Source organism: Phalacrocorax carbo, chromosome 6, assembly GCF_963921805.1.
Source record: "Phalacrocorax carbo chromosome 6, bPhaCar2.1, whole genome shotgun sequence".
Taxonomy (NCBI): domain Eukaryota; kingdom Metazoa; phylum Chordata; class Aves; order Suliformes; family Phalacrocoracidae; genus Phalacrocorax; species Phalacrocorax carbo.
In genome coordinates, this window is record NC_087518.1 from 47,975,826 (window position 1) to 47,999,912 (window position 24,087).

The following is a 24,087-nucleotide window of genomic DNA, read 5'->3' on the forward strand; positions in this document are numbered from 1 at the left end:
AAATAAGTGTATATTATGGGTGAACAGGGACCGTTCTGCACACTTCAGACCAGCTCACCAGTGAGGTTTTTCAACTGGTTTTCTAAAATGTAATGAATTCTTGATGCTTAGTAGATTAATATTTATTGAGTGAATCAATGTTTAATTTATTAAAAATTTGCCTTCCTTGTATTTTAATATGATTTATTACTCATCAGTGCTTATTGCATTAATTAAAGATTGTGTTAATTTTGTGGAAGTGAACATGATCTGCTGCAGGTTCACTGCAGAGCCCTTATGCACTGTAGGGACTGTGCCTCTGGGTAGCACCAACGAAAGAAAACTGCAGGAGGTGTGAAGCCAGTATCATTCACCAATGGCCTCTTCCTGCCTTTGGGCTTTCAAATAGCCAGCAAAGTGAAAATGAGGATGCTGCCCCTTAAGGGTAGGACAGGATTACAGCAATAGAAATACTGTAGTGATACAGGGAATCTTTTTGTTTGCCTCTTATAAATTATGGCTGATGCTGTGGAAATCATTTCAGTGTTTCTCATGGAATGCCTTTTTGTCAACGTAGTTGAAATCCAGCCCTAGTGATAGGGGAAACTGTCACCTCTGCCTGACTAGGGATGATAGTCATTACATTTCAGTGCTCAGGTTGTAAGTAAATCTTGGGACAGTAGGTTGCCTGAAGATTGGGATAGTCCCAAGCATCTCTGCAGAGGCAGGTGTTAGAGAAGTGGAAAATTACTAAAGGCAGAACAAAAAAATCCAGACATCTTGTGAGATGAGTCTTTCAAGAAATCTGTCAAAACAGGGAGAGGGTGATCATGCTGGAGGGGGGCAACAGCTGCAATTTGCATCTTTCAGCACTGAAGGGAGAAGCGAATATATAAAGCCCTCAGCCATGATACTTCTGATGCAATTATTTTATTAATCTTTGTGACACTTGTAATGCCTCTCTCTTTAAATTAAAAATTTGCTGCTTTTATAGCTTCTCATAAGTGTGTCTGTATGGTTTGTTTTTTTTTTTTAAAAAAATCCATCTAGCTACTAGACTGCTTGCATCCAGCTGAGCCCTGGAAACGGCAGAGAGCTAGCCCCTGAGATCCGAGAGCCAGCTTGAATTTCCGGAAAGTGATTGGATCCATAATTAGTGCATTTTTGCATGTTTAAATGCATGATCCTGGAATGCACTTTGCTGTTTCCTCCTCTCCAGGGCTTGGGTGAGTGTGCACAAACTTCCCTTGCTGAGCTAAATTAGAGAAACCTCTCCAAGGTCTGCTGAAGGTCAAAGCAGAAGAATTCTTTCTCTCAGTGCACCGGTCAGGCAGCAACCAGCGTGCTCCAGCCCAGAGTGTTTGGGTGGAGCCAGTGCCAAAAACCTGGTGGCATTTCAAATCCCTTGCAGCAGTTAGGTGTTAGCTGCAAAAGATCAGTGCTGCTCCACTTGAAGTCAGAGAAATAACTTGTGCTTAAAGTTCAACACATGCACAAAGATTTCCTGGACCTGGAGTTAATTTGTTTTTTCCAAGACCAGCCTGAAGGCAATGTCCAAACAGGAAAAAAGTTACAGACTGAACATTTGACTTGTAATAATTTAGTTTTATTTCCCATTTTGTTTAGCGTACTCTATATGCTTTTGTTTTTCTGCAGTATCAAGTTAAGCTATTTAGGGTTTTATTTAATGTTTATTTTAACCTTAGTTAATAGACTCACTCAGGTCCAGGAGCCAGTTGAGCTACATGCCTTTCTCTGTAGTCCAAATCTCTACATTTTGCAATCTTCTTTCATGCAGGATATTTATATTCCACCTTTTTTTCCCAGTAGAGCAGCTTTCACAGAGTATAGGCTTTGGATATATATTTTCTGCTCTAGCTGTTCATTAGATATACAGCATTTGAGTTCCAGTTGTGCTGAGAAATGTAAGCAAAGCTTTTGGCCCAGTGAGTGATAAGCCCTGGCATTTCATAGCTTTGTATGTATGAATCAGGATTAAGGCATAGAATCTATATAAAATTTAGCTCATTAGGAGATGTTTCATCTTACGGCTCCCACTGGAGAGGTAGGCCCTTTGCTTACATGATTGCTTTACTTTGCTTTATTGCTCCCTGGGAAAGGAGGGTGGGGTGCACAGACCCCAGCAGAGCAGGGACAGCATTTCTGAATGGCTCTTGTGGAAGTGACATGAGGCAGCAGCAGGGTCTTCTGCTCCCTTTTGCAATTACCCTGGCACACCTGGAAAAAGGCTTGGCAAAAGCTGACCTTAGTATTTGATAATAAAGCAAATCTGATCAAGCAGACCACTAAGGTTATACTCAGAATGACTTGTCAGAGTTAAAAGAACAGGGACTACCTATGAAAGCAGACAGGAATGGATTTTCTCACAAATATGATTTGTGTTGTGTAAGAGTTAAGGTATTGAAGGCTAGAAGGGTTTCAGAAAATGTGGGGTTTTTTCAGCCTGACACCCCACTTAGCTTCCCAGCAGGCCACATTCACTGCTGGGCATATAGCTCGGGTATATGCAGTAGATGATCAACTGTGTCCATACAGTTTAGCCAGTGAAGCTTTACTTATAAAGAAATGATGGGTTTGGAAAGGAGTTTCATCAGTCATAATTTCCAAGGAAGAGCGTTCACGGCAGGGAATACCAAGTCAATGTTTCCTCCTCAAGGACTTTCAGCTGTCACCCAGGGAATACAGTGAATGCAGTGATGAGAATTAGATTAGAAAAAGATCAATAGGGCTGACAATAAATGAAAGTAACACAGACATTATTGAGCAGATTAGGAGAGAGAAATTAAACTGGACAGTATAATCTTCAATGCCAGCTAGACACACTAATGTTGGGCAAAGTTAGGGAGAAGAAAGTGCTATGAAGAAGAGGCAGTAACAGACTATGAGATGGGGAAAGCTCTCAGCCCACAGAAAAGTGGAAAAGGATGATAATGGTCCAGGAGCACGTGGATTTCAGTGGCAGGCCACAGAGAGGCAGTGGTGGGGAGATCACCTAGGGCTGCAAACATGGAGTAGGCAACAGCCTTGGCTACATGTCACAGGGGAAAGGGAACTTCAGAGACACCCCACCATCACCAAGGCATTGGTGGAATAGCTTGTTCCAGGCAAAAAATTTTCCTAACCTTCTCGTAGTACAGGTTGGTTTGCCTTGTGAAGGTTTGCAGCCCTCCCAGAAACCACTCTTCTGTTTAAACTTGATTATTTGCCATAATAACTCCCTGTATTTTGCTATCTGTACAAATATCCAGTGATGATTAAGTCTGGCAAGCTTTTGGGCAGAGGGATATCTGGTGGCAATGAGAGCCATGGGCTGACTGCGCTCAGCATGAAAAGAAGCTTTCGTTTTATCAGTCTTGAGTTTGTTTAGATCCTCTTACGTGTCTCTGAAAGGTTCACCCCAAGGCGATATAATTGTGTTTGATCACATACAGGCTATGAGTCAGTGATTGATATGAATAAAGAACTTAAGAGTTTCTTGTCTTCGTTCCTTGTCTTCTTCCCTGTGGAATCAGAAATCACTTTTATAAATATATTGGTCCATCTGTGCTTCTAGCCATCCATTTCAAGTATATGTTCCAAAAAAGAAATAGTAACACTTTATAAGTGCAAATAAAAACACATTAAAAGGACTGAGCAAGGGGTTTTTTTCTTCCTCATAAAGTACATGTGGATCCCATCCAAAAGAGTTACTGTGAGCCATGTAACTTGTAATTAATTCTGCTATAAATGTCAGAACACTTACTTTGCAGGTCTTAGCTGACCCACTAAAATTAGTCCCCTTTTAACAATTCCTTTTATAATTTGTTTTTCAGCAGAAACGGCAGCTTGACCTCCTGACAATAACCAGCCCTGGTAAGTGAGCTCTGCCGCACGGCTTTCTTCTTTTTCTCAGAGATGGTTGTCTAAATGTCTTTTTTCCCCCATCTCTGACATGCAAAATGAAAAACACTGTTCCCCAGAAAATCTTTCACGTAATAACAAGTGACAGCTATATTGTGCTTGGCAAAGCCCCGGGCAGTTATCCATTCACAGAGCTGCCTCTTCAGACCTTTACTGTATGAATTTGAGTGCTGATATTTCTTTAAGCCTCCTGGGGTTACAGTTAGCGGTATGTCTGCAGGGCAGATGCCCTCAAATTCACAATGTGTGTTCAAGTATCACAGAAATGCAAGTTTGACTTTCCTTGGTGGCAAATGTGAGTGGTTCAGGGAGTAAGGATAGGGTGGCCCTCTGTGCACGTGGTGGAAGACAGGAGATCCAGGATTTGGTCTGGAGAACCCCAAAGTGGGTCAGAAAGTATTTGGATAAAATTAAAATGCTCTAGATGATTGGCTTCATAATGGCTTTTATCATTTTCCTACTGAGGAGATAAACGAAAACGTGTAGTACTGGGAAAGAGTTGGGCTCTTTGGCATAGTGAATTTCGAAGGTCTCAGTACTGTGACTGAAATGCAGGTTGTATGAATAGTGCTTCTCTTTGATCTCAGCTCTTTAGGCTGGGTGGCTTTTAATTTATTGCTATTTTTCTGGCTCAGTTTCTTTCTATTAGCTGCTACGCAAGTTCGCTGCTCACCGGCTTCAGATGTACAATGTGCTTAAATGGTGCTACCTTTTGGTTAACTTTTTCAATTTTTCAGATGTATGTACATATTAAGCTTTCAGTTTGGCTTTAACTGGGACTAATGAGTTCTGGCTTTAACTGGGAATAATGTGTTAGTGAAATGAACAGGTGTTATGGGAAGTGAACAAAACGTGACACATATTTGCTTGGCTAACAATTTTGCATCAATAATTGTTCTGACACTCTAAATGTAGATATCATCTGTGACATGGTTTCTCCTTCACTAACCTTGTTAAAATAATAAGAATTAAAATAAGGAGGAGGAACACTTTGTTGGGACAGATGTTTGAGGCTATTGGCAATTGCATCACATTTTTGCATGTTCACTTTTCATGCAGTTTGCAATTATGTTAATGTATGCTCAGGGCACTTGCTGATAAAAGCAACAATACAGTGCGATACAGCCATTGTCACTATTCTGACTGTAACTTCAAGGACAAACATGGCACATATTTCATTTTTTCGTATCTTCAGCATTCCCTATTTCTACAGGAAAAAAAAAAATCTCTGATGGTCTTAATCATAATAAACACTTAAATCTTGGATAAGGGCACCAAAGTCCACAGACTCCTTTTTTTTAATAAGAGAAAAGGTGGGTTGGGGACCAGAGTAACTTTATATGAGACTTTTCTGTAAAACAAATTTATGATACCTTCCTCATAATTTCAGATACAGTATTCATTGGAACAATGAAAGGGTTGAATAAGATGAGTTTGTGCACAGGTGTGATCACAGTAAGTAGCTATTGCTTCAGATCTCTCAGTTTAATACAGCAATCTACTAAATCAACACAGCAATTAGTTGGAAGGATGAAACTAGCTAAATAGTAAACCAGCTTTCAATAACTGTAGGTAGACATACTGCACCAAAAGGGGGGAGAAAAGCTTTCCATAACATGATTTTTTTCTGAAATGCAAGTCTTACCCTTTGATATTTGGCCAGAAATCTACAGTAAATGGCTTCATAGGAAAAAATGTAATATTTGCACCTTGATTATATAATTGTCTACAGTTTTGCTTTCAGTAAAGGCATTTTCAAAAGAAGCCTGATGCTGGATCAGGCCAAACTTACTTAAGAGCCTAAAGCTGAGATTTTTTTCGAAGCGGCTGAATAAGATAGGCACTTAATTCCTAGTAGGATTGGAAAATGTCAACCTGTGGATTAAAGGGTCTAGTTTGGGCCTTACAAATACAAAAATAAAATAAAATAAATCACAGTCTTGAGTCTTTTATCTATCTTTAGAGACTGCAACTTTTAAATATTTCATTCTTTGAGCCCTAGCTCTAAGATCTGACAAAAACAGTCTGCTTTTACGAAGTTGTGATATCGTTTATGATGGATGAGATCAGCCATAATCATTGTCATCCTTTAATTTACTGATTCAAATTAGGGACTGAGCTATTTATTTGCAGCTGTTAATCCTTTGGGAGTTGTTCCTGTTCTCCACCTTGCCGCAGGCAGGCAGGCAGCCTTCGTTTGCGGTGGAGGTCACTCAGCCTTATTAATAGTATGAAAGTCCTCCATGTTTCACAAGCAGTATCAACCACCAAAGCCTTATTGTTTAATTTTAAGAACAGACAAAGGACTTCAAAACCAAAGGTGACCTCTGTGATTTGCACTTCTGTCATGACGAATATCATCTTTCTTTTTTGTGTGTATGAAATTCTTGAACAAGGTTTTGTACATTTAGTCAAGAATAGCTTGGTGATCCCTTGCAAGTACTACAACAGCTCTTCTCCATGTGCCACTAAAAAAAATTCCCAAAATTGATCACCCAATTAATGAGATTAATTGCCAGGTGAAATAATGCCATTAATGTCAATAAAGGGCTGTTGAGACACAAGTGCCAAAACATTCAAAAGAGAGTTTGTGGGATCACAGAAACCTTAACATCACCTCATGGCAGTCACGCTGTTTCCCCTAGCCATGGTTGTTGCAAAATTCCCCAAGAATCACCGATAAGTTGGAAGCAGTGCTTGCTCCTCATGCCCTGAATCCCCACCCTGCCCACACTGGGACGAGCCCACGTTGCAAGGGCGACCCACCGCTGACTCTTGCCTTACTCCAGATGCTTGACCTAAAAGCACATTTGTATGTTAAACTGAACAGGTATAGACCAGTAGTCTGTAACCTGGACTGTGGGCACTCTGGAAAAAACGGGGGGAAAAAAATGGAAGAAATGCAGAGGGTGAGAGGTGCAGCTCCAGCCTCAGGTTTTGTATGCAACATACAGAGCTGACCTGTTCCAGCACCCCTAAGAAAACAGCTATGGAAAGCTCTGCAATGTGCCCCAAACTGGAGGAAGTCTTTGCTTTGCTGTGGGTCTCCAGAAACAGCCAGACACGAATGATGCATAAGCTGGGAGCGAGCCAGACACCCTCACATTCAAAGATATTCCTTTGAAGTAACTGACACCCATGTAAAATGTGGAGGGGAGTTCACTGCTCTGCCTTACTGCTCAGTAGCTGGAGGAACGTTAAGTTAAATTTATCAGTGCTCTTGCCACACTCCTTTCTTCTTGCCCCCTGACATGTGAGTTACAATTAGATGTAACGCACTGTATGGTTCAGGGTGCCGGAGTCAGAGCTGATGTGCGCAGTGGGGTGGGGGAAAGATGTTAAAAATTCATTAGTAGCTGGCAGGGACGTGCTGGCAGGGAGTGGGACATAATGAGGTTTAAGTTTTGGTAATTTAAATTTTTTTTAACTTAGTTTCACCTCTGAATGTGATCCAAAGCATTTCCTTAATACTTCTTCTCGCTGACTTTGGGTTTTAGAATCAAATCTTCAGGTGTTTTAATTTGGCCTTGCTGCACAAAGGAGTTGAAGATCTGCCCTTAATTTCTACATGATCATGTTCTAGTAAAGCTTTGAACATACACTGTACAATCACATCACATTTTGTAGTAACCACTCAATAGTTGCAAATAAGATATCCCTGTTTCCATAGCTTTTCCATGGAGACAAAGCTTTTTGCATCTCCTGTGTTTACGATAATAATACAGCTTTCCAATTTCTCTTCTCAGTAAGGTAAGTTCATCTCCCACTGAAGTATTTTTTAATTATTGATACCATAAATGGAAGTGTGTTGGAAACTATTGGCTTTGAAAATAGCTTACATGTGATATTATCCAAGAACCATCAGGAACATTCTTTTGAAATTCTCTTTGATTCAGCCGTCCTCAGGGCTTTATCCTTCTCTACCAGTCTCTCTACTGCCAATTTAAAATAGCATTCTCTTGAAATCAGTCCAATGTCAGGAGAAATTCATCAGCACCGTAGGTGCATGTTTCCCAGATGTATATAAACCTACTACATTTGGCAGCAGTAAATTGATTGCATTTAAAAAACCTGGGGTAGCTGAATATTCCATAGTGCCCAGCTTGGCTACAGCATGGAATATAAAGTATTTTAAGATTCTTTCAGCTCTGTTTTAGGTGAAATAAAGTAAGAGCTGACTCCATAATTCCTGCCTTTTGATTTACTCAGATTTTCCTCTGACCACATTAGAAGTTTACATGCAAGGATGGGGTAAACTATTCCTAATCTCTGTGGAGTGGCATTGATATTTGATCAGAAATGTTTTTTAATTTTTGTGTGCTTCCCCCTAATATTTAAGGTCTTACACTTTTAAGCAGGGAAAAAAGCTTGATTTTAGAAGTACGTATCAGACTGATCTATGTGGTGAAATATTCTCTTCCCTCTAAAATCATCAGTGCTGCATGCTCTAAATATGTCTCCATTTCATTAATTTGTGATACACCGCTACACTGAATTCTTTTAAGGTGGCTTTAGTTTCTGCCATACATATTTTACTGCTTTAAATTATAGATATAGGACTGTTGCCTAGTTAATTTCCTCTGGTTAGGAAAATATATTTCTACTCTCCTGGCGTTGCATAAAGTGATATGTGGGATTTGCCATATTTTTTAGCTGATTAAGTTTTGCATTTCTACATATTACTGCTTATGAGATCTCAAGTAAAACTACGTAAAGGAAGGAGAAGTTTTATAGTATATTTGAAAGTTTCATTTAACTGTAAATTCCACCACTAAGCCCCCGTACAAGACTTTTCCATTACCTTCCTGGATAGTCTGGCTATCTACTTCTTTCTAATTGAAGCATGAAAATAATATGAACTCAAAGTCATGAAGCTATAAGACAGGTATTAGTAAAAATTATACAGAGTAATAAAATGTGACAGAAAGTTGTTTGCTGCTAAACTTGGGTACTATTTTTGCTAGTCCTTATTAATTAATAGTACACTGATTTTGGTCTAAGTATGTGTCAAGGGAAAGCCTCTGAGTTTTTAAACAGCCTGACATAATTACTGTTCGTGTTTGTTAGTGAAGCTTCACATGCTATTTTATTTGGAAAAGTGGTGCAGAAAAGAAATTACCTTTTCCAGTAATAATTGAGTCTTTTAATGCTCAGTGCTGGATAGGAGTGAAACTATTTCTCATATCACTAAGACACTGCATGGTAATCCACCTATTTGCCCACAATAATGTAAAATAACTTGGAGGGACAGCACCTCATTGCTCAGAAGGGCAATGGACCCCAAATGGTTTGTTTGAATGCACAGTACAAGAATTTCTTTATCATACAAATAAAATATATATGCCAAAGTCTCAGCTCAAAGTGAAATGCCAGTGTTGTCAGTCTTAGCTGAACCCTAAAACTAGAGGATGAAGTTTGCTCTAGACTTGATGAAACTTTAGCAAGATTAAGTACTAACAGAAAACGTGGACCTTTTTTTTCTTTTTATGCCATTAGGTTGGTTTCAGCTGTCCTGAGGCCAATTAGGAAATTTGACCGTATCCAATTCCTCATCTTCACTGTATCTGAAGAGCTGTAAGAATTTGCTCTGATAAGGAGAAGTAATATTGTTGCTTGTAATTACTTATTCGTGCAGATCAGTACCTTTCTAATTCTTACTTAAACCTCTCCATTTGCTGGAATAATGACTGCAGAGATGCTACACACTCACTGAATGGTGTTGCTGTTCCCACTATCTTTTCCCTGCACAGATAGTCTTCACTCACAACATGTCCCAAGAGAATAAGTCCACTGTGATCTTTCTGCCTGTCCCCTGACCTATCCCCATCTGTTTCCCCAAACACCATCTATATCCATCTCAAATATCAGTTCTGAGATCTACTGAAATAACACTTTTCTGATTCAATAATGAAACCAGATTTTTTTTCCATTTAGGTGCAAAGTATTTACTTTTAGTAAGGCTGTTTCATCCCCACCTTTGCATTTAAAAAAATTGACCTTTTTTTGGATACAGGTAGAATAAGTGGTATTTGCGAAGTCAAAATAAGGCTGCAGAGAAGATATTCTAAAGGCTAATCCATTACTTTTGAAGAAAAATATCAAGCTTTTCCACAATACCTTATTATTATTCTGGGTCACCATGATGTTTCCATGCACCTTGGCATGTCCCTTTAATTGGATCCTTACATAGGAAGGTCCGGCATAGTTGCATTGAAAGCTGACATTTCTAACTAACTGACCTTTTCAGGCCCAGTGATACTCCTATAATGATTATCCTCCAGCATTGTTTGGACACAATACCACATACTTCACAGCACATAAAGAATATGTTCTTTGAGAACTATTCAAAATGCCCAATCTCAAGTTAGCAAAATGAGAAAATTGGGTGCAAACATTCATCAGAGTGTTATTGTGCAGGTATCGATTTGAATGCCCTTTCATTTCTCTGGGAAAAAGTGTTGTATTATAGAGCTCTAAATTAACTTCTGTTCTGTTTTTTTTTTTTTTTTTCCCCAGTAAGTATAAAAAGGTCAAATTCATTCATAAGGCTGAATAGATTTGCAGGATATAAGCAATAAGATAGCAATCAACCTTCAAATAACCTTTAAAGAGACAGTATCTTTTCTTATGAACAGTAATTGATCTGCTCATTAAGTCACTGCATACTCTTTGGGGCTCACCTAGGCAAAAATGTATAAGACCTGTGACAAAAGAATGTCAGCTAGAACAAAACAGGAATAAATCCTCATGTGGAAATAGAAATATTTTACAGGTTTTGGAGGGTGTAAAGTTGATGAAAGGATTGGCATTGCAATGTGAATTCCTTGACTTGACTGTCATAAGGCTGAGTGAAAAAGACATAGAAAAGACCTCGAAGTGTGAATTTGGTATTAGTGAGGACAATGCTGATAGCGTGTTCATACATGCCTGGAACCTGAATACATCTTCAACTTCACTTCTGAATTTAGTGGCTAATGTGGGAGGGTGGTCATTCATCGCAGTTTGCCTCTGGTCAGCGTACACATAGCGGGGCGTAGTATAGGGGAACCTCTGCAAGGGACCCTGCTACAGATCACATCTGGCTTGTCATCATGTATTGCAGTCCCTCTTTTAAGAAAAGCCAGACTGTCAAGTGATGGCTTTCTTTGCTCCATGGTGTTTTTTGATGCATGGGGGGGGGCTAATCATCTCTGCTTACACAGAAAGAAAACCTGCATCCAGCTTGTAGTGCTGACTCCCTGACTGCAGCCTGCTGTAACCTTCACAGGGTCCTGGGCTGTGTCTCTGCAGCTCCTCTTGCGTAAGCGAGGGCGGTTAAAGGGCTGCTGGAAATTTTTTCAAGGAAGAACTATTTAGCCAGAACTCCCTTAAAGAACAGGGATTGCCGATTTAAGATACCAATTGGAAGATTAGTGTTCTGTCCATGTCCTTATTTCTTTTCTGCATGTAAATCCATGTTATGTTTTTAGTATTATTTTTATGAATTGCACATATGCTGAGGACTATCTGTGCATAATTGATTACAAGTTGTCTTGGTTTTTATCTTTGATCAGAATTTTCAGAAGCAGCAAGTATCCCAGGTGACAAGGCTTTTTATGCTGTAAATGTTTGCACATAATGCTTTCTGTTTTACTTCACAATGTGCAGAATGAGTGTCTGGCTCATTTAAAGAGAGTGAAAATGAGCAATTCTGTGCATAGGTGTATTGTGCTTGTTTTCTTTTTGTGTAAGCCTGAGGAAAACTTAAAATAATAAAATTTTTTTTCCTCAAAAAAACCCCACCCTTTCTTGAGTATCAGATATTTTTAGAGAGAATGGAAAGCTTTCTTCCTCTTTAATGACATTTTAATTTGCAAGGGCATCTGTATGGAAACAGTCTCTTCACTTAGGCATATTTTTTTTTGTTTGTTTAATTCTCTGCTGAGTGACATGAACAAGACTTAGTGAAAATCAGTGTATTAAATATCTAGAAGACAGTAGAAGATTATATTGACACTACAAAATGGAGCACAGTGCAGAAATGCATGAGCTAGCAGAGACCTGAACAGCAGAGCTGTGCAGCTCAGAACAGACTCACCAGTGTGGGTCCAGATGCCAACAAGCACATTATCTGAGTTATCTATGCCTGAGATAAATAAGCCCTGACTCTTTTTTTGTTGTTGTTTTGTCTTGGGATTTTTTTGGTTGGCTGGTTGGGTTTTTTACTGGCTTTAGGGTGCTGTTAATAAAGTGCTGCTGAATTGCACCTGGACCTGAACCTTTTCTTGTGATGAGCCAGGCACATACAGCTAACTGTGCTTCATTTCTATTTTAGTAGCACCCATGTATCCCAGTCCATGAGGATGTCATTGTGCTGGATGCACACTGTGTGACACCAAGCTGCCCCTGAATAGTTGGGGACTTAAATAGAAAATGCAAGGGGCAGTGGGCAGGAAACATGGAAAAAGAATGTCAGAAATAAAATATTATTTTAATAGAACTGCATTTTATTTTTGAGAAGCTGTCCACTACTGTCTTTGTCTTCTTCTAGACTTCTGTGCCTCTTTGCTGGCCCTTTCCCCAATCCTAGTGTAACAGAAAATGGCAAAACAGTGATGATTATACAGCTACAACAGATGGGACTGAGGAAAGGGGGAGCTGGAACTGCACAAAGGACTTTCCTTAGCTCATTTGTTTCTAAGAATTGCCAGTGGGCTCATTTTTTTCAGTATGCAGAACATTTTCTGTTTAAGCAGTCAGCCAAGGTCACTGGGAAACCCAGAAGAAAGGATAACCTAGAGCCTTTATTATTATTTTGAGCTTGTAACTTGAAGGCACAATGGAATTTTTAGGAGCCATTTGAATGGGGAAGGTGTGCTGGTTTTGTGAATTCAGACTGAAAGTGCAGGATGACCCATGGTGGAAAAGTGACTTGTTCATCACAGAGCTCAGTGCAGTATTGGAGTTATATGAGATGATGCTAAATGAGGTAGCATGAGTACTGTTAGGCAGTAGTATCACTGCAATGTCCTTAAAAAGCAGGTTAAAAGAAGGTGAAATACTGTTTTAACACCACTGTCTGTTTCTGATGTTGCAGCTAGCTGTGGTATCTGTGCAAGATGCCGTACTGGACCGATAGATGCTTTGAGTGCCAGGACAGAGAGTGCTGGCAGAGGAGCAAGGCATGGGAGGGGAAGGGACACAAGGCAGTATGGGGTAAAGTCTGCAGTGGGGCCTGGGGAGGGCAACATAAACCATAAAGTTGTGTGTGGTGGGCTATACGAATCAAAATGAAAATAAGTGTTCGAAATATCTAGGAGACAGCGGGTGATTATATTATTCTTCATGTTTTTATTATATTATGTCCCCGTTCCACAGCTGCATCCATTGTCCTTATCCTCTGGGGACTACTGGAAGAAAGTATGTGCAGAGACCCTGATTTTCCTGTCCATACTCAGGGAAGTCTCAGAGCTGCTGTCATCCCCTTGCAAAACCTGCCTGCTTGCTGTTCCTCCCAGGGACTGTGAGGGTGCAGGGCCCATGGCTGGATGCAAAAGGAAGCCTCACCTGGTCACTTAGACCTGCTGCAAATTTGCTTTGGGATTTGATTCAGAACACTTAGGTTGCCTCTTACTTGGACCAAGCCCCGAATTGTTGTCGAAGGTTTGACAAACCTGACACCAAGAGCAGCTCCACGCACTGCATTAGCGTGTGATCCTGAACTGAACACCCTCGCTCCAGCAGATGGGCTTGAATTTTGTTATTCAAGCACTAAAATAGCCTTCTATATACTAGAAAACATTTCCTAAATGGTCTGGTTTGAGTACCTGGGGCAGCTGCTCTGGGCTCTGGCCTCAACGGCTGCAGCACGGCCAAGCAAGACGTTCCCACCCCTCTGCCCCCTTGCACCCAGGCGCAGGTGCCCACCTCTGCCATAGCATTGGCTTTCACACTGGCTGCATGGACACTTGTGGCATCTCACCAAATGCCTCTCAAAGCAGGAGCCACGGTGCTGTGTGTGTTTGTACCTAGCACAAACAGAGATGCTATATAATAGTGCTGCTACTAATAAATATAAACCGTATAGATGTCAGGTTGCCCTGAGAATGTATTCTCCCCACAAAGCAGGCGGCTCTACTGTGGTGCTCAGGAATTAACTGCAGGAGTATTACTCTCTTAAGGCTTTGTGTTATAGTTCTGTTTTCTTCACCTTTAACCCCACAATGGATTATGACCATACTTTCTCTGATAACTAAATGCTCTTCTGTCCTTTGACAAAACAGATTTGTGTCTTTTCATAGCTTTCTGTAGAGGGCTAATAATACATGGGAAAGCTTTACTGCCCACAGGAGACTTTGCCTGGCCGTAATAATAAGAAATGCTGTTGAAAAGTCATGATCAATGTTAATTCAGTTATTTTTCATTTTCTTTTTTTATAATGAAATCTTCTACTTTGTGCATTTTATCCAGTGCTACCCTATGAATTGCTCATTGGAGGGAGGGGGCGTTGGTTATAAAAATGAGTTCTTTTTGTTTGTCCTCATACAAAAATAACCGCAATATTTTGAAATGATGAATTTAAGGGAGAAAAAAAGTGGAATCTCGGATGTACAAAAGATGTAAATATTGTTTTCCAGGTTTTATGGTTCCCAGATGCCTCCTCTAATTGCATAGCTAACCCTGAGTTTATTAAGTTATTTTCCAGAGTCAAACTAATTTGTAAACATGTCAGAGTAAAAACTAAATTTAAAAAAACAAGACCTTTGGATTAGAATTCTGGAGTGATAAACAAACTAATTTAGAATGTATTTGCATGTAATTTACATGTGCCAAAATAGGATTGCATGTGGTTTGTAAATACAGGTCTTGAATCTATTTAAAACTACAGAATAGCACAGAAGAAATTAATTGTAGCTTAAAAAAAAAAGGTTAAAATAATAAAAAGATGGCTTAAAATGGCCCATGTTTGAATGTGATTCAATGTGCAGAAACTGGTGAGGAGAGATAAGCACGCAGAGAAAGCTGTAAATTCTAGCAGCAACATCTGTAGTAGTTAGAACACTATGTTTTATAGCAATCCCTTACCTCCCCCCATGGACATTACTATGGCAAGCAGTATATTTATTATTCACTTTCTGCAAGAGATGTTTTCCTAGCACAGCCTTAAAAATAAGGTCTGTTTCCTTTCTTTTAATGTTCAGTCTTGTTCAGAGATAATGCCGTCAGCTTCCATTTGAAGTGTCTTGGCCAGTTGGGCCTCCACACTTTGGCACAAGATAATAATTTATAATCATCCTGCTTATTACAGTGGTACCAAAGGATCAATCAGCAGGTAAGTCCTCCACTTTGCTAGGTACAGTTTCCATCTGGAGAAGTCCTGTTGGTCACTGGTGCCTGCAAATCTTCCAGCCTGAGTAGACAAGGCAACTTGAGAGAGGGAGGAGCAGGTCATGCGAGCCACTGAGCAGCGTTGGTGATGGGACTTGCAGAGTGATGCTGAAGGAAGGGGACACAGAGGGAGGGAGAAGCTTGGAGCAATGACCACATGGAGCTGGCAAGGTCTTGTCAGGAGTTTTGCAGGTGTTCAGAGTGCAAGAAGATTCATGTGCTGGTTATTTCTGGTTTTGCACCTGCCAGAAGGAGGCTCTGACTGAAGCCTCCACATTTTTTCCACCCAAAATACTACATGTCAACAGGCAGGATGGAGGATACCATCTATGCCTGCTGCTTCAGAAATATGCAGGACAGAGGGAAACACCACCTGTGGAGATCTGAGGTAGGAGGAGTGACATCAGCCATGATAGGCAGCAGGTCTTGCTTTGGCTACTTGGCGTCTACTCCTGCTGTCAATGCTGAAATTCATTCTGGGCCTTGGGATTAAAGCAGCCATGGTTTTGAGGGAAAAGGAAATGCCCTTGGGATATGAAGGGGTTGAGTAAATCAAATGTAAGGACTGAACTTAGAAAGGTGTTGCTGGAGTTATGGGGGAAAGGATGCTTTATTTACCTTTAAAAAAAAAAAGAGCATGTTTTCAGGTTTGTCTTCAAATACCAAGGAATATCCTTTTCTATATTAATAGCCTAGCAGCCAGGGGTTAGATATGGCAGCAAAGTGGTCCTGCAATACTTGATGTATTAGGGTCTGTAGAGCTCAACAGTATTGAATCTCACTTGTTTTCAGACTTTGCTGAGAATAAGTAGACATGTAAGGATTTCCCCCCTGTGATTATTTTATTTTCTACACTGGCTTCATTTCATACATTTTCTTTACTTTTTAGATAAGGGGTAGAAAAATAATTAGGAGTGGAGGGGGGAAAAGCAAACTTTTTGAGGTAGGAGACAGAGCTATGTTGTGTATTTGCTACTCAGCATTTTGCTTGTGTACCATAGAAAAATATTTATTATCAAGGAGGACCAGATGTCAGGAACCTTTCCATATTTTTTTTTCAGGTCATAATATTTCTATTTCAATGTGTGGATAAATGTCTCTAAATATTTTCTTGTACTTCTTATCATTTCATCTCTAGAAGACATTAATTGTAGCTTTAAAAAAAAGGTTTTATTTCCCATTTGGCTATGAGCCATTTTGTGTATCTGCTTTAAATATTAATTATTAACTAGGATATAACCTAATTAAGTCTCTTTAGCTGTCCATTTCTTCCAAAGAAGGTAGCTGGATGAAGCAAGAAAGATGCATCATTACATAGATGATAAATTAGCCTCTTATCCCAGGAGAAGAGAGTTTCCCAACACCAAGGCTGAGATATACCAGGGGCTGAAGTGGAGGGGCCTCCTGGCTTTTGTCCTTTTTGTGTTTGATACATAGCGTGAGCCTACCAAGATGGCTTTTACAATTAAATCATTGATGGTGGTGGAGCATCATTCCCGTAAGTTCCATTCTACTAGAGTTATTTTTGCCGGTGAATGGACTTAGTGGGAGGTTGGTGGTAGGTTAAGTGTTTTTAAGTTGCATTTGAAAGTGTGGAGTTAGAAAAACAATAGCAAGTGACATTTAAAGAAAAAAATAAAATCCAACAACTAATAAAAAGCTTTTGCACATATCCCAAGTGAAGCAAATCCCTTATATGAAAATCAGTGAAGCTGCAGCACTAGCATGTCCTGCAAAATCTGCTGACTGAACTTGCTGTTTTGGTGGGGGGAAGTTATTATCTTTATACAAATGAATGGCCTTTTGACAGAAGATATTTAATGGCTACCTTTATCAACTGAGTCCTGAAGATGAAATGTGAGGCTGGCAATTAGCACCAATGACCAGCTGTGAAAACAGGAGTTTTTCTCCTTTATTATGATTATATTTTTGTTCAAATATTTACATATTTTATCTCTTATTGATTGCAAACTTTATTATAATTTTTAACAGCAAAGGAGACACTTTGGATTAAAATTTTGGATATTTGTGTATTTAGATCTATCTTTATTTGCCAAGTTAAATGCCAAAAAGAGTCCTTGTTTATATGAACAGTATCTATATGGATTTATCTATACCAACAGTTGAAAAGCTGGGCATTAGATTGCATAGCTCATCAGTCTAGCTTCAAACCTTACCCTGCAAACAGCTGAATGATTTTGGAAATCTGCAGCGTGTTCCTGAAACTTTAAATGATACCATTGTGTTGCCTGATACAGCTTAGTGGTTCACAGAAAAATGGCTGGTGAAGCCGGAACATTTTCTCCTGTGTTGTATCTGTATCCATTGTTCATAGATGATCAGTTCCAGAAAGAAACACTGTGTCCATGCTGATAGTACCTCCAAAAAGTTCCCTCACTGGAGCGCAGACAGCCAGTCCAGTTCAGATGCACATGCAAATGCTATAGAGTTAAATTACAGATATGTTTGTAATACTGCCAATAATACGGCCTGATTTATTTTTTTGTAACTCAAACTCTCCTGTGCTATTGTGACATTGCTAAGAAACACAGAGAAGACAGACACAGTTGAACTTTTGTATTCTCCAGGAATTGGGCAGGCAGCTCAGGCAGATGGTCCATTTGGGAACCAGAGCCAGAATACGTGCACGCTCCTGATTTCCTTAAAATGTGGCTGGCAAAAGTGATCTTCGTCCGTGATGGACTTACCTTGGATGACAAAATCCAGAAAGCAAGTCACTGCTGCCAGGATTATATCTCATTAGATAGAAGCCAAAAGCTCCTTAAGATAAATGGATGAACTACCCCAAATTTCTGTGCAGTGGTATTGACCTTGCTTTACCCCTCAGGAGTGACACCTTAGAGTCATTGCAAATGTCTGCTCAGACCACAAAAGCGGTCCAAAATGCAAACCAAGTATTTGAGAATATTAAGAAAACTAAAGGACAAATTAGATGTAGCAATACACTGTTCTCAAAATAGGTGGCAGAGCTAACAGAAGTGCTGTGAAAGGCAATGAGGTTGATCAGTAAAATGGCTTCCATCTGAAGAGAAATAAAGTAGAAATGTGATTTTTCTGTAGGAACTGCTACTAGTCTAAATGGAGCTTGAACTGAGTTTCTGAAGCTCATGGGGGTTTTTTTTAATAGTTGAAAAATGCTGCAGCCCCTGCTGCATAGCTGTATTTTGACCCACATGTTGATGGATAAATACAGCAATAAATAGAAGTTACTACTGGCCCAGGGATCATAACAAGTTTATATTCATTAAGGGTGAAGAGAAGACAATTGCAACCAGTACTTAGGTTTTCTTGAGAAGGACTAACCACCCACAACTGCAGAAATTTCTTAGCAAATATTTGAACAGAAAATATGCTTTTTTCTTCTTTTCTTCTTTAAAGAAAATGTATTAATTGTGTATCTCCAAAACCACATGCCTTGATATGAAAGAAAACAACTAGCTAAAAATCCATTCTGGTTCAGTGATACAATGAACAGAGCATGAAAAAGTAAAAAATATTTATCCCTAATGGGAATAGGGGACATAAATTACTAACAAGTATAGACAGAAGAAGGGGAAAAAAAGAAGGGGGGGGGAAGGAAACAAAAGATGTGAAGGTAAAATCCATGTGGGCAAAACTAAAAGTTCTAGTTTTAGTACATTTGCTAGGTTCTCTTTTATTCAAAACAGACTAAAACTCTACCGGTTTTAGTATGTAATGGTGATGCAGAAAAGGCAGATGTTTCTTTAGTTTTCTGTCACCTTGGGATGAAATTCTTTCAAGACCAATAATAACCGAAAAGGATGTTATTCTAATCTCTGTCAGGGATAAACACTCTTAAATCAGCAGACTGAGACAACCATTTCTTGTACTGGAGTCCTAGAGGAGCTGGGATCAGCTCAGACCCAACGCCATTGCTAATTAATGTATTTTGGAACTTGGGGGGGTGCCATTTTATTGTGCAAAACTCAAAAAGGCAACTAGTGTGACTCAGGTTAGCAACGACTGGTATTTTGACAACAACATACAGGAAACTAATTCAAAGACTGATGGAAGTTTAGTTAGCAAAAGTTAAATGCGATTGAAAGGCAGTCAGCGTTTGATGAGAAAGAGGATTTGTCAGACAATTCACCACAGCCTTTGAGTATGTTATAAATTTGGTTGATAAAGTTAGCTGCATAATCTTTTAAGATGTTTGATTTAGTACCTTACAACTTTTAAAAAACATAGAACGTATTAAATAGGTTAAATATCAGTCAACTGACACATCTCTCAGATCACTCATCATGGAGGAATCTCACTTGAGTAGGGCTCTTTTTAATGGGTTTCTTTTCACGGTAGTGGGCCCAATGCTATTTCTAATGATGATTTGTTGGTGATTAAAACATCACTGCTGAGTGGTAAAGAAAGAGGTAGAGAGGTTAGTCATACAGTGCAACCGTCATCTCTTGATGGGCCGGATCCATTCACACAATATGCATTTCAATATAGCAAAAAACAGATTTCTGCTTCTTAAAGCCAGGAATGCAGCTGAAGCCTACTTAATGGAGCAGTATTGACTGAAGGAATTTGGGATTGTGTTTGTCAAGAAATTAAACTGGATGTAGCCTGGAAAGGCATATACCCAAACCAATAATTTTTTTTTTTTTCCCCTGAATATACAGAATATAGACAGGGAAGTAGAATGGATCAGTATGTCAAAACTATATTTCAAGATATTTTATACCTCAACATGTGCTATTCTGGTATCCACTTACAAAGAAAAGGCACTGACGTATCGGGGAGTTGAGAAAACATTTTAACATATAAGACTTTAAACTCTTTAACTCATCAAAGTGAGACAGGGAGGTGATGTGATAACCATTTGAAGGTAGGCTCTGAGTCTACTGATAGCATGTGTGTGTTTGTTTTTTTAATACAGACAGCTGATCCAAATTACATTTTTACTCATATGTGATTCACCTTTTGTATAGCAGCCTTTCGTGCATGTACAGGTTCATGTCTGCATAAATGAGAGAGAGCTACACTCAAAGGCTTTAATGGAAGTTAGGTCCCTGTGTACACACAAAATAAGAGGTCAATTTACAACATATTTACAGCAAAGAACTGTCAAAAGATATTTTGTGTATCTCTCATAATCAGGACCAGAATCCCATGGCAACAGGCAAAGGTCTTTTGCACAGCATGCTGTGGACTTTGAAGTGTAGTATTTACAGTAATATTAACCACACTGGGTGGTGCATGAACTAGACTGGTGTTCTCCGAGGCTGGCTGAAATGATATGAACTTGCTTACTATGGAGGGATGAAATCATTGCTTGCCTGAGTTTAGATTCAAGTACGTAAATAATTTACAGCTTTGTTTTGCTCTGAATCTCTATATAATGTGCAGACACTGTCGAAACGGGCAGGGTATCAGAGACAGATTTCTGGAAGGATCTGCCCTTTAGTCAAAGGAGATAAACATATCTGAGTGTTACCAGGATGCAATCAAAGTGAAGAGTTATTACGCTAGTAGAGAGCAGCATAGTTAGAAAAGCTACCAAGGAGAAGTGATAACAGTAAGAGTTTAATGGAATATGTGAAGTTTTAGTATAGTTTCAACACAAGAGCAGAGCTCAGAAGTAAGCTCTCAAATACTCAGTGTATTTTTTCCTGACTTTTAGGTGACCAATTACACCATGTAAACTAGGAAAAATATTTCATGCTGTGTTAAGCAAGGAAGACATAAACAAGAGAGCAACATGAGAGTAAAGCATAATAATTTGTCTGCTGTAGTACTATGAAGTTAATAGCACTATCTGGACAAATGAGAAGGGGCATAAAAACCAAGAAAAAGGCTGGATCAGGCATAGCATTGAGCAGTATACCAAAAGTGACATTTCTGTTGCGCTGCCTTCCTCTTCCACTGCGAACAAAGTGTGCAATGTGGTGAGCTACAGCTGGAAACCTTTGGGCTACATTGCAGTGTCCCACAAAAGAAAAAGCTGTTGAAAGCATGCAGAATAAGGAGCAAACAGAGCAGGCGTGCTTCTAAAACAAAACTGTGTTGCTCTTATTTCAGACGTGGAACTCCAACAGCATCTCACAAAAGTTAAAGATCAAACTAGAAGTGGGGAGCTCACATCACTAAACTAATAACATGGAAAAAAAGCTTGCACGAAGTTGAACATTACTTCGCTGCTTTACAGGACCTTTTTATTTGGGTGGTTGGAAGTTTGTGTTTCCCCTTAACGAGGCAAAAGAATTTAATGGCTTTATATTGTTTGTAGTTGAGTGTGCGCCTGCAGGCTTGCTTGATGAGAAAAGTGACATCCTGAGGAAGCGTACAGCAAATTGCAAACAAAATCCTTATTAGTAGTGGCAGTTACCTCCTGGGGTACGATTGATTTGGAATCCCTGTAAGGATAGTGCTTTCCTTGCTCAGCCAACTTGACAAATAAGAGCATTTCTTAGGAGTTCATATTCAAATTCTGTTTGTGGTAATAAAATTTAACTTTCAGATTCAAAACAATTAAAGCAAGGTACTGAATATCACTGTGCCTGAGAGATTAATTTTGAAAGTTACACATAACACCCCTTTTCTGTTGCAAATGCAATAAAAAAGCTGCTGCTTCTGCTCATCCTTAGAGTGGTTATGATGAGCAACTGGGATTCAAAGATTTGGGATGCCCCCAAAGCATGCATTCACTGTGGGCATCCATGTTTTGTCTCAGCTCAGAAACCCAGAAGATCACTTTGATCCATCCTCTGCGATACTCTGGAATGTGACAGGGAGGACATAGAGATAGTCTGGACTATTTGACAACAGCAATGTGAAGCAGCAGACAAGATTTTTCATATGTAAGCAGTGTAATAACAGTCTTGACAGGAATCAAAACAGTCTGCAGTATTTGTTTCGTTTCCCATCAGCCACTATTTATGTCACTGCAACCAGAAGTGAGAAGTACCAAAATGTTTGCTCCTTTTTGCCCCATACAACTAAAATATCTGAAAATATTTACTCTGAGCATGCAAAGAGGCTCTGGAGTGGAGGCAATTATGAAAAATAGTCAGATCTAATCCCAATTTATGTTGCTCAAGCTCTGTTTAGATTAGCAAATTGTATGGATGGGCAAGTAAGTGGATTTTTGGAGCAGAACAGCTGGCTCTGAAGACATCATACCTATTCTATACATTCTGAGGTTTTTACATTGGACCACCTCTAGTCTGCTCCTGTGACTTGAATGCCTGTTGGTGGTTGGAGCACATCTTCTAATTTAATTTCTTCTGAGCAGAATCCATTTTGTGTGCTCCAGGATTGCTCTGTGATGTGAACCAAAGCATGAGAAATGCAAATAATCAGGAGACTGCCTTCAAAACTTAAAATGCTTAGGAAGTCATATGGAGGAAGTAAATGTCTTGTTAACTTACTAGTTGTCAAACATGTTTCTCCCAAATTCCTTTTTAACTCAGGGCACCACCAAAATACTCTCAAGTTGAATTGGTTTTAGCATTGTTTTATTTCATGAGAGAAAAATCACTGTTACCAAAGTAAAATAACAGCTGTTATTGTAACGCGTCATGTGTAAAGGCAAGCATCTAAGTATTTGATATTTTGTGTTTTGAACAGTATTTAGTGGTTTTTATCTCTGTTGCTGGAAGGTTGGACTTCTGCACTTGATAAACAAAATGGTGTTGATCTTCACATCTGAAACCATTCAGAAATGCTATTAATACATCTGTTAATTAAATATGTGTTCATGTCCTAATTTTTTTACCTTGAAGCATATTTTACCATTTTAAAAGGGCCATTAATAATCAGAAAGGACCGATGATACCAGAATTACTAACTCACTAGCCTTCTAAGAATTCACATATTGACACCCTGAATTTGGCTGCAAGCCTTGAAAGTTACATGCAATATTTAAGGCTTCAGCCTGCCATGAGATCTGTTACGCTTATAAGTAGGTATTCTGCAGTATTTGCTTACGTTGCATCTCATGTATGGTAATAGCCTGTTGTGGGTGGATTCCTGAGCTTCTAGAAACAGTTTCTCCTCTTAAAACTGGCAAAACAAGATTCTAAGTCTTTTTTCAGTTTTCTTATTTGAATTAATATTGTACTTGTATATGACACATTTTCTATAGCCCAAGCAGAAAAACATGAAGTATTGTCACATTTCATGCATCAGAGCTTGATACACAGGGTGTCCCAGCACACTATAGTACTCTATTGCCAAATGCATTTTTCTTCTCAGGAGACAATTGACATTGATTAGTGCTGGAAATGAGGCAGTAGGTTAGCTGGTCACCAGTCTGTTCCTCTAATGATAATGCTTTGGTTTTGAGGAACTCTCAGTAATCAGTTGATCTCACTTCAAGAAGGATTTGATAAGTCTCATTGATACTATCTTTTATGGATTTTTTGGTTTCTTCTATGTGGATTATGTTTTGAGGTTTCCCTTTCATGAAGCACTTGTTTGTCTTCTTCCCTTGAACTTCTATGACTTCTTACTGAACAATATGATGGTATTTTTTAGTTTGCCTACAATGGGGGAAACTGTCAACAATTTGATCAGGGAGTTGATTGAATACAACGAAAAAGGGTTTTTTAATGCTGTGTTATTCATTCATCTGTTTAGTTTTGATTCCTTAAATGGTCTGTAAGGAGACAATCTATTTGATAGAAGTCTGAAGTAAAGCCAAATGAGAGGCTCATTTACCCCAGAAATGCTACTCTGTTTAGCAGCTTTGTTTGTACAACTTCTCACTTGGTAACAGTTATTTCCTAGTTAGTATAAACATGGTCCACCTTCCAGGGTCACTCTTTGTTTGTATAA

The 24,087-nt window shown here is 39.2% G+C and overlaps 1 protein-coding gene across 1 annotated transcript in view; it reads left to right on the forward strand.

Moving 5' to 3' along the window:
- AGBL4 (AGBL carboxypeptidase 4) overlaps positions 1-24,087 on the forward strand; it is a 984,974-nt gene that overhangs the window by 520,441 nt on the left and 440,446 nt on the right. The window contains exon 6 of the mRNA XM_064455128.1: positions 3,813-3,852. Coding sequence (XP_064311198.1) covers positions 3,813-3,852 — 40 coding nt within the window. The remainder of the gene's footprint in view (positions 1-3,812; positions 3,853-24,087) is intronic.